The sequence below is a fragment of the Patagioenas fasciata genome, chromosome 12 (genome assembly GCF_037038585.1).
Source record: "Patagioenas fasciata isolate bPatFas1 chromosome 12, bPatFas1.hap1, whole genome shotgun sequence".
NCBI lineage: Eukaryota > Metazoa > Chordata > Aves > Columbiformes > Columbidae > Patagioenas > Patagioenas fasciata.
This window is the reverse complement of record NC_092531.1, coordinates 20,398,265-20,414,250: the sequence shown is the minus strand read 5'-3', so window position 1 is coordinate 20,414,250 and position 15,986 is coordinate 20,398,265. Positions and strand designations below refer to the sequence as shown.

General features: G+C 39.6%; 1 protein-coding gene across 3 annotated transcripts in view; it reads right to left on the bottom strand.

Moving 5' to 3' along the window:
• The window catches only part of AGBL1 (AGBL carboxypeptidase 1), a 275,197-nt gene that overhangs the window by 119,419 nt on the left and 139,792 nt on the right, over positions 1 to 15,986 (bottom strand). For all 3 annotated transcript variants that reach the window (XM_071814025.1, XM_065847368.2, XM_065847369.2), the window contains 3 exons: positions 11,416 to 11,545; positions 6,466 to 6,597; positions 2,286 to 2,462 (listed from right to left, as the gene is read on the bottom strand). In XM_071814025.1, the coding sequence (XP_071670126.1) occupies positions 2,286 to 2,462; positions 6,466 to 6,597; positions 11,416 to 11,545 (439 nt within the window). The remainder of the gene's footprint in view (positions 1 to 2,285; positions 2,463 to 6,465; positions 6,598 to 11,415; positions 11,546 to 15,986) is intronic.

Sequence of the window (15,986 nt, the reverse complement as noted above, 5' to 3'; positions counted from 1 at the left end):
TTCTAGTTACAGGAACAATTTCAGGGCTTCCAGATAATAATGAAGTAATTTCGACTTGACAGATGGAAGCTGAGTATTAAATGGCATTATGCAATGAAATCTTCAGGTCAGCCTGTCAAGTCCATACCCTCCTAAATAATCCACTTCTAGGAGCAAGCAAGCAAGAACCAACTCTAAAAACCACTAAAAGGAAGAGGAAATAGCCTATTAATATCAACTATTTGAAAGAGATAGTTTATGTATTTACATGCAGCTCCAGCATAAATGTCAACAGAAGAAGTTGTATTTCATTTTGATACTAACAAGTTGGGTACTTAGCGTACTTGGAAAAAATAAGTGGAAATGTTTTAAAGCAGCCTGAATCAGAGAAACTGCAAGAAGTGTTTGTATCATCCTTATAATGAAGAAATGCTGAAGAAATGCCCCCTCATGGGAATATTTATATATCATCCAACTTTGAGATGAATGATAATCCCAAAGAAAGAAAAAGATTTTTAAAAAGGATATGCAGCCTCATAAAAATAACCCAATGGTCCAACTGGGACTCAGCTTTTCAGGGTGTTCAGAATGGAAACTTCAGAACTGCTTTAGAGCTTGCAGACTTCCTCATGGACCACATCACCAGTTACAAACCCTCATATTTCAACTTACTCCTGTCCTCAGTGGTTACCTTTGGTCCTGATCAGTGATGAAAAAAAAAGGACAAGAAAGGATGTAGAGAATAATTTCACTCATTTTAAATAACTTATTTTAAAAAAGGATTCTTCTAGGTTCTTCTGACTATTTTTGGTGCCTCTGCTATATAATACAGGGTCCCTGTGCACAGTACAGTGTTTGAATGTAACACCTGAATGTGGCATTTCATGTCTTCTTTCTACTAGTTCAAGCATCTAATGGCACAAATCAGACAAATTTGGGTTAAAAACCTCACAGATGCTGAAGGAGAAGGAGAACAAATCCTTAGATATTGATACAATCTGATGTGTCACTGTTTTTAGGTCTAGGAAATCAGCGAAATCCTCCTCTGTGCAGATCACTAGGAGTTCTGTCATTTACTGCAGTCAAAGTAGATTTTCCCCCATTGTCTAAAAAAGATTCAAAACCGCTGTCTTGACCTGTGGTGCCTATTAAAAAACCATTAGCACTTCTCAGGAGTAGGTAGTGTTAGATGTAATGCCTAGGGCAATTATATTCTCTTTCTTTAAACTGTCATTTTTTTCTCCTGCCTTTCCTGTCTTGGAATTGATGTGTGTATAGCAGAGCATGGTTAACACAGTAGCTGAGTATTAATACTTCCTGGCTACATTCTACAGAGGTAAAAGGATTAGTATAGAGCTTCCAAAGATAATCATTTGAATGTCTTATTAATTAATTGTTATTTGTAATAATGGCTCTTTCCTTAAGGGTCTTTAAGGATCCTTAACTGCTTATTAATGTTGTATAGATAAGGATTGCTCTCTAGTGGGAGAAATGAGGTGGAATATGGAAGCCTTTCGATGAAACCAACAGGTTTGGGAAAGGAAGAAGAGAAATAATTCAACACTTGAGTGAATGGAGAATTATGATCACTCAAATGCAATTACCAGAGTTCATCCTGTATGCCTTGAAAGTGCCAGGAGATGTCTCTGATGCCCTCAGTATGAGTATAGCCCTTCCTACCAAGTCTGGCACCTCATTCGATGTGGAATTACAGTCTGTCTACATCGTAGCCACAGGCATACCTTGAGCTTGTGGACAGCTCTCAAAACCAGCCTTACATTAGCTACTTTTGGCTGTCAGTAACAGGCAACTCCAAATGCAGTGCAGGTTCTTAAATTTAAACAGATTAATGTCCAGGTAGCTAGCCTGTACCAAAACTCTTGGTGCCACTAGTGTTCACCTTAGTCACATTAGAACTAGGCTTAAAGATGTCCACATGACGTGCCAATACATTTTTTACAACATTGTGAACGCCCTTATAAAGATAAGTGCCCTGTGTCATCTCAAAACCACTCCTTCCATAAGCTCAATGCTATTGGCTCCAAACTGGAGTTTCTCTTTATTTCACTGTTGAATGAAACCTCAGAGGAACGACTTTACTTTCCTGGCAGGAAAGGTAAAAGAGTGAGGGGGTCATGTAAAGATGTCACTGAGGAGAAACTCAGAAGCACGGCTACATGGCTCTGGAGAGAGCAGTCAATGCTAAACATCAAGACAATTACTATCTCCTCCGCTTTACCATTCCAAGCTCATGAGATGTGCATTAGGAGGAGAGCAGCACAGGGTTCTTTGAAAGATTTACTCACTTTGTAGAGTCCATGGGTGCAGCCGCAGTATGTGCTCTCCATGGTGTAGCTCCTCAACACACCCACCTCCTTCCAAACCACCACCCGGGCCGTCGACTCCCGGGACTTCTCCACCAGGAAGCTGCAGCTGTTCATGACAAATGCAGGGGCCACTTTATCCAGGATTTTAGGAAGAGTCTATGAGAAAATATCAGCATTGATGAGAAAATGAATCAAACAGATGTGCATGTTTTTATATCATACACTCATATAAAGACCTGTGGTTTTTAATGTGTGTCATCAAATCTAACTGTACATACTCTGAGAGCTCCAAGCAGTAAATTATGTCCATCCCATGTGAAATCCTCAGATCCTAACATTTGTTTCATCCCAAAGACTAAAATGCAAAATATCCAGTACACTTGGTATATCTCATTCAAAATCAAACATATTCACATCCAATAATTTGGGACTTAAAAGAGCTTTTTTGGCAAGCTGCTTCGACATTAACCTACAACTTTCTGCTGTGCTGCCAAGAGGGCTGCAGTCATAGCTCAATACCTGATATTCCCATTCTCCCCTCTCCAGCTACACTGTATCTCCTCCCATCAAGCACCCACAATTTACCAAGGGATTCAGCTATAGGACGAATTTTGTCTGAACCTAACACAGAGCAGAGAAAGGGGATGTGTATTCTCATGGAAGGTCACACATAATTATATTAAAATAGAGCTCAATATTTAAATAACTTGCATTGTGAAACAACCCAAATATTCTCATCTGAGCCCAAACAATATGTTTTATACACTTCATTTAGAGAATTGCTAAAAAATAAAAAGTAATAATGAAAACCCAGTAAAAATTACGTCTTAGCCCTGAGTGATTTTCTTATTCTAGAAATCACATTTCCCAACAAAGTCAATAAAAACACCTAATATACTACAACATCAAATATTTCCATCAGTGCAGAGGCAACACAGTGCTAAACGTCTTGCTTTCACAGTCTATAAAAACATACACTAGATACATTAACACTAGCTGCGCTCTATGTAGAAACCAGATCTTTAGGTACCTACTAACTTATACACATGTGTATATGCGTATAAATTTTAGACTAACCAAAATATGTACCAAAAGACTATCTGATCCATCTAGGGAAGAGTGAGCAAAATGCAGACATTTGTTATGTCTCTCACAACAGCTTTCTTAAACATATAAATGGAACAGAATCATATAGAAGGAGATCCCACTTACTGCTAATGGCATTTACCCTTGAATTTCATTCAGTTTGGGCAGCAAAAGCCAACCAGCTAATTTTACTTTCCAATAACAATCAGTTTAATTGACTAATTCTGAGCAATGGTAGTTCAGTTCTGTTGAGCTTTACTTTGTATCACTGCATAGGAATACTTGGTTTCATTGAAAGTGAAAGAATAATGTCTTTTCCTAAAGCATGTTAGAGGTGAATGATATTTCTTCGGCCTAAACTATTTTTCAATATCTCCTACAAACAGCTTAACCGTACACATCTCCATAATAAAGCAGTAAATTCCATGTGTCAGTATATTTCGTCTACAGCTGTCAATGGACTTCACCAGTTCAATAAGGTACAGATCTAAAGATCTGTAAGTTTCATTTTTCAGATAAAAAACCTGAGGTGTAGAAAACTGGAACAAAGCAAGAGATCCCATTTTAAATGTGAGACCACTGTGAGCCTCACTCTTAAGTCAAGATTTCCAGCGTGCTACTAAGAGGGACAGCCCTCCCTTTCCTGTGGGCGTACAGAACAGAGGAATCTTGAAAACTTGCTCCTTGCCTTAGATGAAGCATTCAACATTTCTGTATTGCCTTCGGTGTGCTACTTTCTGCATGGGGTTCACGAAATAGTATGCTTTCATGCAGTGCTTCCAGGTTTTCCTCGATTTGGGTTGAACAGGAATTAAAAAAATACAGCAGAACCATATCAGCCAGATGTTTATAAGCCTCAGAACAATCCAGTTAAACCGTATGCGAAGGTTCAGATAGTATTCATTCTGCCCTTACCTGAATCAACACACAGATTTTTTTTTTTTTAAATCTGCTATAAAATACAATAATCAGATCCCTAATCCACTTTAGCTTTTTAAAAACAATTGAAATTATATGCATAATCAATCTTTTACATTTAATTAAATAAAAACGCTGGCAGGTAACAGTAATGTCTCTGTACGCAGGACTCATTTAGGAGCATTAGCAAATCCGAATTTAATATCTTTTCATTTTACCAGCATTCACTGGATTTCACACTAATCATTCTTTCTTCTCTACTTATTCTCCACATTAATTATCTTTCAAAGGTATATTTTGAAAGGGTGAAAACACACCCTTCTAAAGGATGCTTTTATGATAATGCAGCAGTGTGACTGTTCCCTTTCTTACACACAGCTGGATTTAGCATGTACAACAGCAAAGGAAGCTGCTCCCCTCACACAGGGCCCTGGCCATAAACCTCCAGTCCCATTAGGAGAGAATGGAATTATATTTCTTTACTGATGTCCCTGCAGAGATTGCTGTCACAGGGGTCTGGAGTGGCTATCAGAAGGACAAATCTTTAAGCTGGGCTTTGCAGTGCCAATGCTGTGAGAGTCACCCTAGGCCACCAAATATTAGAAGGCAATGAAGACTCTTCCTCCTGTATATTGCTGAGGGCTACAGCTGAGATATGAGATATGAGATAAAGGCTGTTCCAAAAATGTTTTCTAGAGGTATTTGGTTCCTGCTACTGGAGAGAAAAATCAGTCACGGAGACCAGATTAATCCCCAAGTACCTGCAGGAGGAAGGAGAGAAACCTGTGTAAACAGTGCAAGGAAGCAGGTCTAAGACAGGCATGATTACCTGCTGCAGTCTGCAGCTGCAGAAGTGTTCACCTATATACCTATTTTCCTCAGCCTAAGGAAAATGGTGACCCATAGGCAGGAACTGCAGCAGGCATCCATCTCCTGCTTTGTGCAAAAGAGAGGATTTGAACCACAAAAATCTTTCTTCTAGGTTGGCTGTATTCTTGGACAACCTTGGAGCCTCTCTCCTGCTTTTCTTCACTGCAGATTCAAGACAGGTTCCAGATGCTGCAAGCAGCATTTGAATTCTGTTAGTGTAGCAACAAACCACCCTCTGCCTTTTCAAGCTCTGTGAACTCCAACAGAGCAAAAGATGTCCTGACTCCAGGCATCCTCCCTGCTTTCTTTGTGAAACAGAGCATTTGCCACAGGGACTCCTCACAACAAACACTGCAGCCCTTTCTTCCAGGGAAGTTTCGGTATGCTATGTCCAATGCCGTAAGATGAACACTGAAGATGCGGCATCCTTATGGGAGGATAATTAGTATTTGTGCCCAAGCAGTGGAAATTATACAGATACATAAACTGAAAATGACTTTTTCAACCTCTTTCAGGTTGGAGTGAACCAAGCTATATAGCTCTGTAATCAGTTTAAGGCCACAATTGACGTTTCGTAAAATTAACCTTTTTTAAAGACTATAATTAGAGCTTATAAGATTTTTTTGCTGCACATAAATTTGTCACTTAGGAGGAAAATATCATCTAAACAGACACACAAAAAAAGAGACAGGCAGGCAATCCAGAGAACAGTTTGATAACTGAGACATTGACATGAAGTGGAAATCAAACAAATTTTAGTATTTGTTCTAATTCTAGAAAAATTTCCCTAGCTACAACACCAAGCACTTGCTGTGGAGACAATTCCACTACGTTAGATCTGACATTCGCTGAATTCTCTGGCATTTTCAGTCATACCAGGAGTATTTGTGAAGAAGCAATTCAACTCAGTAAGACAGTGGCACATTGTCATTTCCTCAGTTACCATTATGTAATCCCTATTTATTTTCTTACGGTGGAGTGAGGGGACAAAGTGCATATATAATTATAAAAACCACAAAAATATGGCTGTCCTATTATTCAGTAGCCAAAGATTATAAGACAGCATCTCACTAAAATAAAATGAGACCCACCTACTGACAACATTCTTGCTAATATCTGGTGCACGACACTGTTACGCATTATTGGAAACTCTCTGGACCATTACTCCTCTGGAGTAAGGGAAACTTGCACCTATCTCCAAAATTTGTGAGCTGGTCCTATCCTAACGAGCTTTGTAGGTGCACACACAGACCAGGAATTGCAGAAAGGAACAAAGCAAACCTACCCTGTAGCCAACGTCTTCTGTGATAACCGCTGTATCAACCGTGCAGCCTGCTTGCCACAAGGTCTCCTTGATGCTGCAGCCATAAAGGAACACGTTCTTTTTCTGGGAGTGTCCATGGTAGTCACAGAATACCTAGGGAGAAAAAAAAGGTAAAAATCTTGAACACCAAAAAAAGTTTCCTTGCTCTTCATAATAGCACTACAAGATTATAGTGGTAGGATTAATGGTTTGGGGGTTGTTTTGGGTTTGTTTATTTTTTTTTTTCCAGTATTTTCAGAGTATCTTATGCTCTGGGCCATGTCTGTGATCTGTGCCAAATTTTGTTAGTCAGTTGTACCTTGTTTTATCTATTTGGTCTGACATGATCTCAGGGATCCAGAGTCAAGACCAGTGCAGTTCTGTCTGCAGCAGAAATAAAGGTGACACCTGTGCAAGAATCCATGGCAACTCCAGAACCTCAGGGTTCCTGGTAACTTAGGATACAACAACGAAGTAATTTGTCAGGCTCTTTCTACTTCTAAACTCCAGCTTTATCCTCATGAGATTTTAAATCTGTGCTTTCCCAAGCAATTAATCATCACTTTGTCACCTTTAAATTCAAAACCTGTTCTACATAATTTCAGGGAAATATAATTGCGTAATTGTACTGCACAACGCTGTCAGATCTTGGCGTGAATTCCTGGAAGCCAAGTACAGAACATGACCTGTCTTTATGGCAAATAATCTCATTCCACACTGTCTAATCTAGCTGTCTATCTAATCCATCTCTTTTATGTCAGTTGCCACATAAACAAGGTACTTTCCCAGTTCTAGCGGAAGTTTTGATTGCCTTTATAGGCAGATATCAACTGCTATAGAAATGAATATCACAATTTAATGACCCAAGAGGTAAATATTGACCCAAGTTTTAAAGAATAATCAATCTCAGTGCCCTCTGAGATATGAAGTCAATATACACAATGATGTTACATATATTCTCCATGCTTTCATCAGAAATGTTCAGAAATCTGTCAATTAAAATACAAGAATTTCTAAAGAGAAGGAAATTGTTACTTTAAAATCAGTATTCCCCACCAAGTAGAAAGGAGTTTCAAGATTTCATTGAAACACTTTTCCAAGGATTATGTTGTAGACAAAAAGAATGTGTGTAGGAAGGTAGGGAAGAATGATGGATCAATATAAAGAGAAATGCAGGAGAAATAAGAGGTAAAAAAATACACATATTCTTACGTAAATATGTATAGAAGAAGGGAGAAACAGGTGGAGCAGATGAGCTTCTTCCACCAACTGTTAGGATAAGATTTACCCTAGCGTGTTTATTTACCAGCTATACAGTAAGTAAGTTTAGCTGCAGCAAGTCAAGGAGTTTAATTATGTAGAAACTGAGCATGTACATTCTTTCAGCTTCTCTGACAAACAGTAGGGTGACATACTGGAGAAGCTAAGCCACACGCTCATAAAGAACCATCTCACTGCTCCTAATTAGGTACACAATTATCACTGCTCCTAATTAGGTGCACAATTATACATATCTCATATGCTGCTCATTCTTTTGGTTTCTTGACCTGCCGGCTTTCCTTCCTGCCCCACCACGCACCTGCAGCTCTTTGCAGGGCTCTGGGTCTGCACATCCCCATCCCTGCAGCACGCACCTTCTACACCCAAAGCACGTGAACATCGACCTGCCCAGCACCAACTGCTCCTGCTTTATTTACTCCTTTGTCTTAGAGCTGCTTATTGGTGCAAACCTACAACCAGCATCCTTCTCCAAGGAAAAAAGCCATTATTGCACGGACCCCAGAGGTTCAGCCCCTGCAGGCTGTATACATATTTTGCAGGGCTTATGCAAACCCTGTGCTTAAAACAGCTCTGTCTGAACCAGGTGCAATTACCCTGTAATGTCTCCTTCCAAATTGCTGCTTTTACTGGTTCTCTTAATGACAGATATTTTTCCAGCTAGTGTTTCATCTAAGCTATCAGCAACACCCAGTCATAGTTTAGGTTAACCACAGGTACCACCTAGAATTTATTCCTATGAATACCAAAAAATGATTTTATAGCTTTCATCTTATTTCAAGGCAGAGAACCCAGCTCAATTGGGTATCAATTACCTGCCAATTTGCAGAATTACTAGCACAAAAAATACGCAGTATATTATCTGCCTAAAATATTACTTTATGTATCAGAAACCACACAGGGATGATCAGATAGTCAGATAGCTGGATCACCTGATCAGCAGCAGGTCTATAATTCTGCACCTCAAGAAACCTGCAGATGAGTCCTTAGTGACAGGGATGGAATGAGAATTCTGTATTGGTAAAGGATTATTAAAGCCAGGTTCTGTAACATGGCTGGTGTTTCAGACAATGGGATCTTCCATTGATTGCCACCAGCTCCCACAGCAGAAGCATCAGTGCTACTGAAAATATTTCCGTTCTATTCGCAAGTTGCAAAGAGCTACATTTTAATTAAGTTTACTGGATACTGCAGTCATTCCTAATGTTTATACTCAATTGTTCTTTATAATACGGTCTTCTCCCTCATTTTCACACTACAGGGTAGCTTATGTCTCACCATTCAGCCAAGGTTCAGCTACATTCTCTAGTTTTGAGCACCCATACAGAATTCTTCCTGGGATGTATCTGGGCAAACGCTAAGCAAACTTGAGACCTACCAGTCCTTTTTCTTTAGCCTGTTCTTTCATATAGCTGGGACACTAATATTCACAATACAAACTCTCAATGCTTGAACTCACTGGGATATGGCTGAAGACACGCATGCAAATCTATTTAAAGTTATTTTCCAGCAGCGATCATCCTAGAGGCTGCTTTCTAACTCAAAAACAACCCTCCTGATGAGTCACAGAACCAGCTACATTTTAAAATAAAGGAAAAGCAGAACAGAAAATGGAAAGGAGGAATATCTGTTGGAAAACAGAACGTTTTTAAATTTCTTTTCATACTGTAAAGTCTCAGTTTTTTTTTCCTTAATAGCACTGTGACAGGACTTTGAATCTCAGAGTTTTGAGGTGGACATGCCTGGGGTTTTTCCCTTACGATGAGCTGCACCTTTGCAGGCAGATACTCGTTTCCAAGCTTGGTATAATGCCTTTGGATGGCAACAAACTCTGCTCAGTGCCTCCTGGTCCATAGGAACTGCTTTCTGTCCCCTCCAAAAGCATCCTTGCTCTTCATTGCAGTTCAGACTCTCTGTACAAACTGCAGGTTCCCTGTTGCATTCTGCAGCTGCATTGTCCACTTTAACTTCTAAACCATAGCAGTTTCTCACCACAGATGGTCTAGCAGAGAACAACTTCCCTCTCCCCATCAGACATGGTTGCTCGCAGACAAAAGGTCACCAACACTCCCTCTTTGTGCCCTGAGTTCAAAGGTGATCCCAAGCAGTAGAGGACTATAATGCCACAGTGCATCCAGTCCCTTGTTTTACCAGGGTTCCAAGAACCAAAAAAAAAACAACAAAACAACACCACCAAAAACCTGTTGTCTATAGAAGTTACCAATTAAAATGGGTTTGGTTTGAAAGTCTGTTAACTTGAAAGTTCTTCCCTTTTCTTCTCCAAGCAGCTTTTGGGTTTTTTGTTTTGAAGAAACTGCTTGAACATCACCAAGCTAAACAAAAATAAATCATTTCAGAGAAATCATTTGACTATGAACTTGGCCCCATGGGATCCTGGAGTAAAGAAGAAGAAAAAAGAAGGAGGGGGGGGTGGGAAATAAAATAATAATTAAAAAAAAAAAAAAAAAAGACACCTAGCTCGCTCTCTTCTGGAGGATAGAAAAGGCATTTTTAAAGCATGTATAAACTAAAATCAATGTACTCTTCAAAGGCAAAGGAAAAAAAACAGTTTACCAACAGCAACCTTTAAATGAGGGAGATGACAGGATCAATAGTCTCCCTTCACTCAGCAATGATGAAAACTTGCATGGAGTGTTCAATTTATGCATCTGGATATGACAAGGATGGTTGTGTATTAAAAAAGGGCAGATAGCAAACAGCGGAGTAAAAAAAAAAATAATAAACAAAAAAAGTAAGATAATCCTACACTGCTGTGAACCACAGGAAAAGAATGGTGAGTAAATTCACAACTGTGAGTTGAGATTCCACAATATTCCTCAAGATACAGAGTTAACTTCAGGGCTGTTGTCTTAGCCAAAAGCCACATTCCTACAATAATTCACTTAAAGAAGCTCATGGACATTTTCACCTTCTCCTCAAATCCAGAGAGAATTTGGCACTTTCGGACATTTCCTGCCCGACGGTAGTTATCAGCAGCCAACCTGCCAGTCTGTGCTTCCACATCTGTTCTTTAACATTTAAACCTCTCTGTGCTTTTTCTCCTCAGGCCTCAGAATCATCTTTTCATTATGTTGGGCAACAAGATCAAGTAGATGGGATGGATTCCAGCCCTATCCTAATGGCAGCTATGAGATGAGACCCTCCTCATGAATTTCTGGTACCCACCCCCAAACCAGCTGTTTTCTTCCCACCACCAAAGCAGCATGGAAGCTCAGACATTTTGGGGGTTGCTTCCTCTGTTTTGGGGATTGTGTGGGTTTTTCCAACATAGGTTTTTTCACTGTCCATTCAGATTAAACCTTTGTGGAATTTCTCCTATCATTACGATGAAGACAGCAATAACCTACTCATAATATTTAGCTTAGTTGGAGTGCTTTGACAATTTTAAAGAGCTTTAAAGAATTCATTTTCTCATTTATATTCCAGGTGTGCAGAAATTCTGGAATTTGGAGTTGTTAGTTAGAAAATTCAGTAAGTATTAAATATTCAAGGCTTTCAAAACACTTCTGTAAGATGAAATTGTAACAGAATGCAATGCTTTCCAAGTCACCGTAGCTCTAAAATAAAATGTACACACAATACAGTAAGCAATCCATATATAGTAACCCAGAAGAGATCCTGGAGGAGACTCACCAGAGGAGCCCGACCAATGCTGCGCAGGTAACAGAGAAGACCTTTGGCGTGGTAAATAGTTGGATGGAGCTGGGAACTGGGTGTCAACCACTGTCTGTTCAGATCATCCCCACTCAATGAACAACGGTGGCTGAAATCAGAAAGCAACACATCACAAATTAGCAAAACAAGAGCTGATTCCAAAAAGGTTCCAATTCTGGCCAGCCCTGGCACAAAGACAGGGAATGTCGATTAGAACACAGATATAAAGGTTTTGAACATTGGGCTGAAGTGAACCGATGGTCCGTATTATATTTCAAAGGTGCTTATAGTATATGAATTTTGTCATTTCGTTTCCTTCCAAGGTTCGCAGAGTTGCAGTCCTGAAAATAAATGCAGATTTTCCTTTACCTAACTATGTACAAATCAAAAGACTACTTACAAACAAAAACTCTTCTGCAATGTTCTAAACTGTGTGCTGTGAAATTCACCCAGCTTACACAGAGCGTGGGCTTCTCAAAACCTTCACAGCAAACGAGTACATCCAACTCCTACTCATTCTAATCGAAGACAAGCACTCGAATCTCTTCGACCAGTCTGAAATATGAATGCACTTAAATGAGATGAGCTGGATATCTCATTTAAGCTTCTCCACTCACAAGGAATGCAGCTATCTAAAGCACATCAAGATCCTGATGCATGCTACATCATTATGTAGAACAATTACCTAGCTTTACTGCAAAGGCTGAATAAAAAGCTAAATAAGGATCCCAGATTTGCACTAAGAAGATGTTTCACTCACTTGGCTTGAAAAATATTCTGTTACTGACTCACTGATCAGTGGAGGATTGTGCAGGATACTTGACTGTATGGAGCAGTACATCACTGTACTATTCTGCAAAATCCAACTAATACCCCTTGTTAGTGACTCTGTGTAGACCAGAGCCTTCTTACGCTCCTCAGAGCTTCTGCTATCATTTGGTTCACAATTTTCAAACCACGGAGTGCTGTTAAGCTTCAGCAATCAACCCTCCAGTGTGTGAGAGATTGTAGCAGGTCCTCATCATCTCCATACTATCCAGTTCTGCCCTTGGGCTGGCTTGTACTTCAAAATAAAAACCATCTCCTAAGTGTCAGGTGAATTTCTAGCTATGGAATTGCACCTAGCTTTGTTGTTTCAAGCCTCCTAGAAAAAAAAAAAAATAGAGTACAAATGTATTTTTGGGGATGTGGTCTGTTCTTGTATTGGCAGAGCCTTGCACTCCGGTAGGGCATGTTGCATGTACCATCTTTGGCACTACCAATGCCTTGCAAATGATGCTTGAAGAAAAAGGGTCATAAAGTATATAAACAGAAGAGTATAAACAATCAGAATTGGTTAAGAACAGAAGACAAAGAAATAATAAGAGACACTAAGAACATATACTACATTTTTAACGTAGAAAAACAAGGTCTCTGATGCCATCTTGGGGTTTCTGGCAACATCACAAGATCCATTTCAAGGTTATTCTACTTTCACTTTTATCTGAATTCACAATCCATAGATCCCATGTTACTCATTCAGCAAATCAGAAAGCTTTAGCAACAGCTAACACATGGGAAGTCAGCAAAAGCTGCTGTGATGCTTCTGCCAACAATTCCACATGAAAACATGACAATATCTGTTAGTTTCTTAAAGGCTCTTTGATAAAGCTGCCTTTAGGCTCACTTTTCCTGATCTTCAGAACAATAGCTGCTCAAATGAGATTAGCAGCTGTACTTCTGCACAGAACCTGTGTGCTTACATGGTTTCCTGCTAATAGGTACAATTCAACAGCCATTGGTCTGCATTCAGAAATTCATCTTTCCCCAATATGACCAGTAAGTAAACGAGACCCAAACGCTTCCTTGACATAAGTGTTTTCTGTCTTCCTGCACCGCTGTTATATAAGAGAGCACAACTAATTTAAAACAACAAAAGAATTTCCATTCTGGGGGAAAGAATGATAGCTGGGTTTTTATTCCCATACTTGACTGTAATATCAAGAAGGGGAAAAAAAAAAAAAAAAAGGTCATTTTGTGAGACCCAAGACCTTCAGGAATACTGAATTGTCATTGCTCACAAAAATCAAACCACTACTTCCTTCACCTTTCCTGTTGGAACTGACACTATGACTACTCAAATCATCCACACATGTCCCTCTGCTAAAGTGCTTTGGTACATGCTGGAGGAGTCCAACATACAAAGCCAAACACACACGGGAATAAAAGCATGACAGCTGTAAGCTACTCCTAAAAGGACACAGCAAATACAGAGATTAATATCAAAGCAACCCCAAGCTCAATTTTTATTTCACTCTTTCTTAGACTAAACTAAAAGTGTCTGTAAAATTTCTTTATTCCTTCAGAACACAAAGAAATCCCAGGATTTGCTAGAAAAGCATGTAAGAAAAACTCCTAATCATCTATGTGGACAGACATTAAAGCCAAGTAGATGGTGTGACGAAGCATCAGAGTTTTTACTGCAGGATCTGGTTCTGCTGTGCCCACAGACTGAGATGCATCACTCGTACATGAGCACAGGTTCTACACAGCGTGGCAACCTCTCTGTTCACAGCACCCTTGCTCTTTCTACAGGTTTCACTCTGTTCATAATACAATTCACCAACACTGTTGCTGTGATATAAATTGTGTCTTCTCTTAGAGGTGACCCTATGACAAGCCAATTCCCCCACCGCAGTTCACCGTATTAGTTTAGGAAACTTAATCCAACTCTAAAACAGTAGTTTGAAAGCGTTTCTTTACTGCGGGGAAGTCAGGTAACATCTCTGCACGCAAGGAAGAGCTGGGAGAGAAAGTTCAACAGCTTTGTCCCTCCAATAATTAACATCTCTGCTCATTTAAATGACCTCTAAACATTAGTCCTCAGCCTGGCAGATTGTACCCATAGCTCTTAAGGAGATGTAGAACTTTAATTAAATTATGAGAGGCTGATTTTTCCCATCCTGCTCCCCACTCCCATCATGCTGTTTAAGTCTGTTTACTTTTGTGGACACGAGCTCCCTGTCAGCCCTGTTCCCCCTTGTTCCTTCCTTTCTTCTCTCTCTTTACTAATAGCAATGACATTCGCAGATAACGGTTTTGTCCGTCATGCTCTGCAACCAAGGGTGAAGGTAAAATATTAAGCTGATTTCAAGTGCTGATAGCAAATAAAGGGACTGGGAAGCTGAGACTGGCTTTGAATGTTTGGCAGGATTTAATGAAAATCACCACTCAAACCAAAGGTATTTCTTACAGAATCCCAAGATATTATATTTGCATTAAATATTTCGTGTGTCTTTTCTCCTTTGCAGCATTAGCAGGACTACCTGCCACCTTAGATGGGCCTAGTAGCAGCTCAAGGGAAATTATGAAATTATTTGCAAAAATAATTCAAATAAGCAAAGAAAATCCCACCTCTGTGTCTCCATACAGACTACGTGTAATTTTGCTATTTGTTAATGCCCAAGGAGAGAAACGCTTGGGCAGTCCATCCTTCAGATGTACTCCAACAGTGTCATATAGTCCAGTAAGATGAATGACACCAAAGCGTTCAAACCATCCAGTCCCTGGAGAAAAGATTGCTTGGAACCAGTTCTGTGAGTTGAATCGAGTCACCCTTAGGTGAACTTGTTGGTAACTGCTAGCTTTAAATATATCAAATACATGCTACCAAGAATATTCCTACTTCTATGCAATCCTCATCTCTAAAGATGTATAAGTGCGAATAATCATGTAGGAAAACTGTTCTATGAAAACCTGATCTTTGGCATGTGAAGTTGATATAGCACAGACAGAAAGATCAGGTTTAGATTCCCCTTCTGAACCCAGAGGAGGTAACTGCACTTCTATAATTACAACATTAGACTCATGCTCTGAAGGCAGGGACACCTCATAGGGAGTTAATGAGAAAGAGGTTAAGTAGCTAAAGCACAGGCTTGTTCAGTTTAAGATAGAACTGTATTTTAAATCTGTTTGCACTTGTAAGACCTTGCTTTTAATCTTGTACCTCAAAGCTTGACATGAAGTTTTACTAAACATGTGTTTTCTTTATTGTATTACTGTTAAGCCTGCTTGGCTTTGGGGGCAAAGTAACCTCAGCTACTGCACTAAACTCTGCACAAGCCATGTGTATGGACAGAGAAATGGTAGCTGGCCCTACCCTAAGACTTGATAAGGTCAATGGAACTTTTTTAGTTGATTGCAATAAACCTGAATCAGTGCCCTGCACAGATACAAAAAGTGGAGGTATGGGGGAAGAGAGAAAAAGGTAGATACATAAGAAAAACAAAAACAAAAGGGAAGAGGAGATGCAGAATAAGGGGATTGGGGGATAAATATAATGCATAAGATATTAGACAAGGAAGAAAACAAGAAATGGAGACAGAGAAAAGTCCATTTTTAAAGGAAAGATGTTGCTGTGCTTGGAAGATAAAATGATTCAAAGTCTCCTGTCCATTACAGATAAATGGAAAGACGGGGCCCATCATATTGAATGAAAGATGTCAGGACTGATAATAACAGCACCTGGGGCACAGGGAACTGTAAAATCTAAAGGGATGCATTGTGTTTGA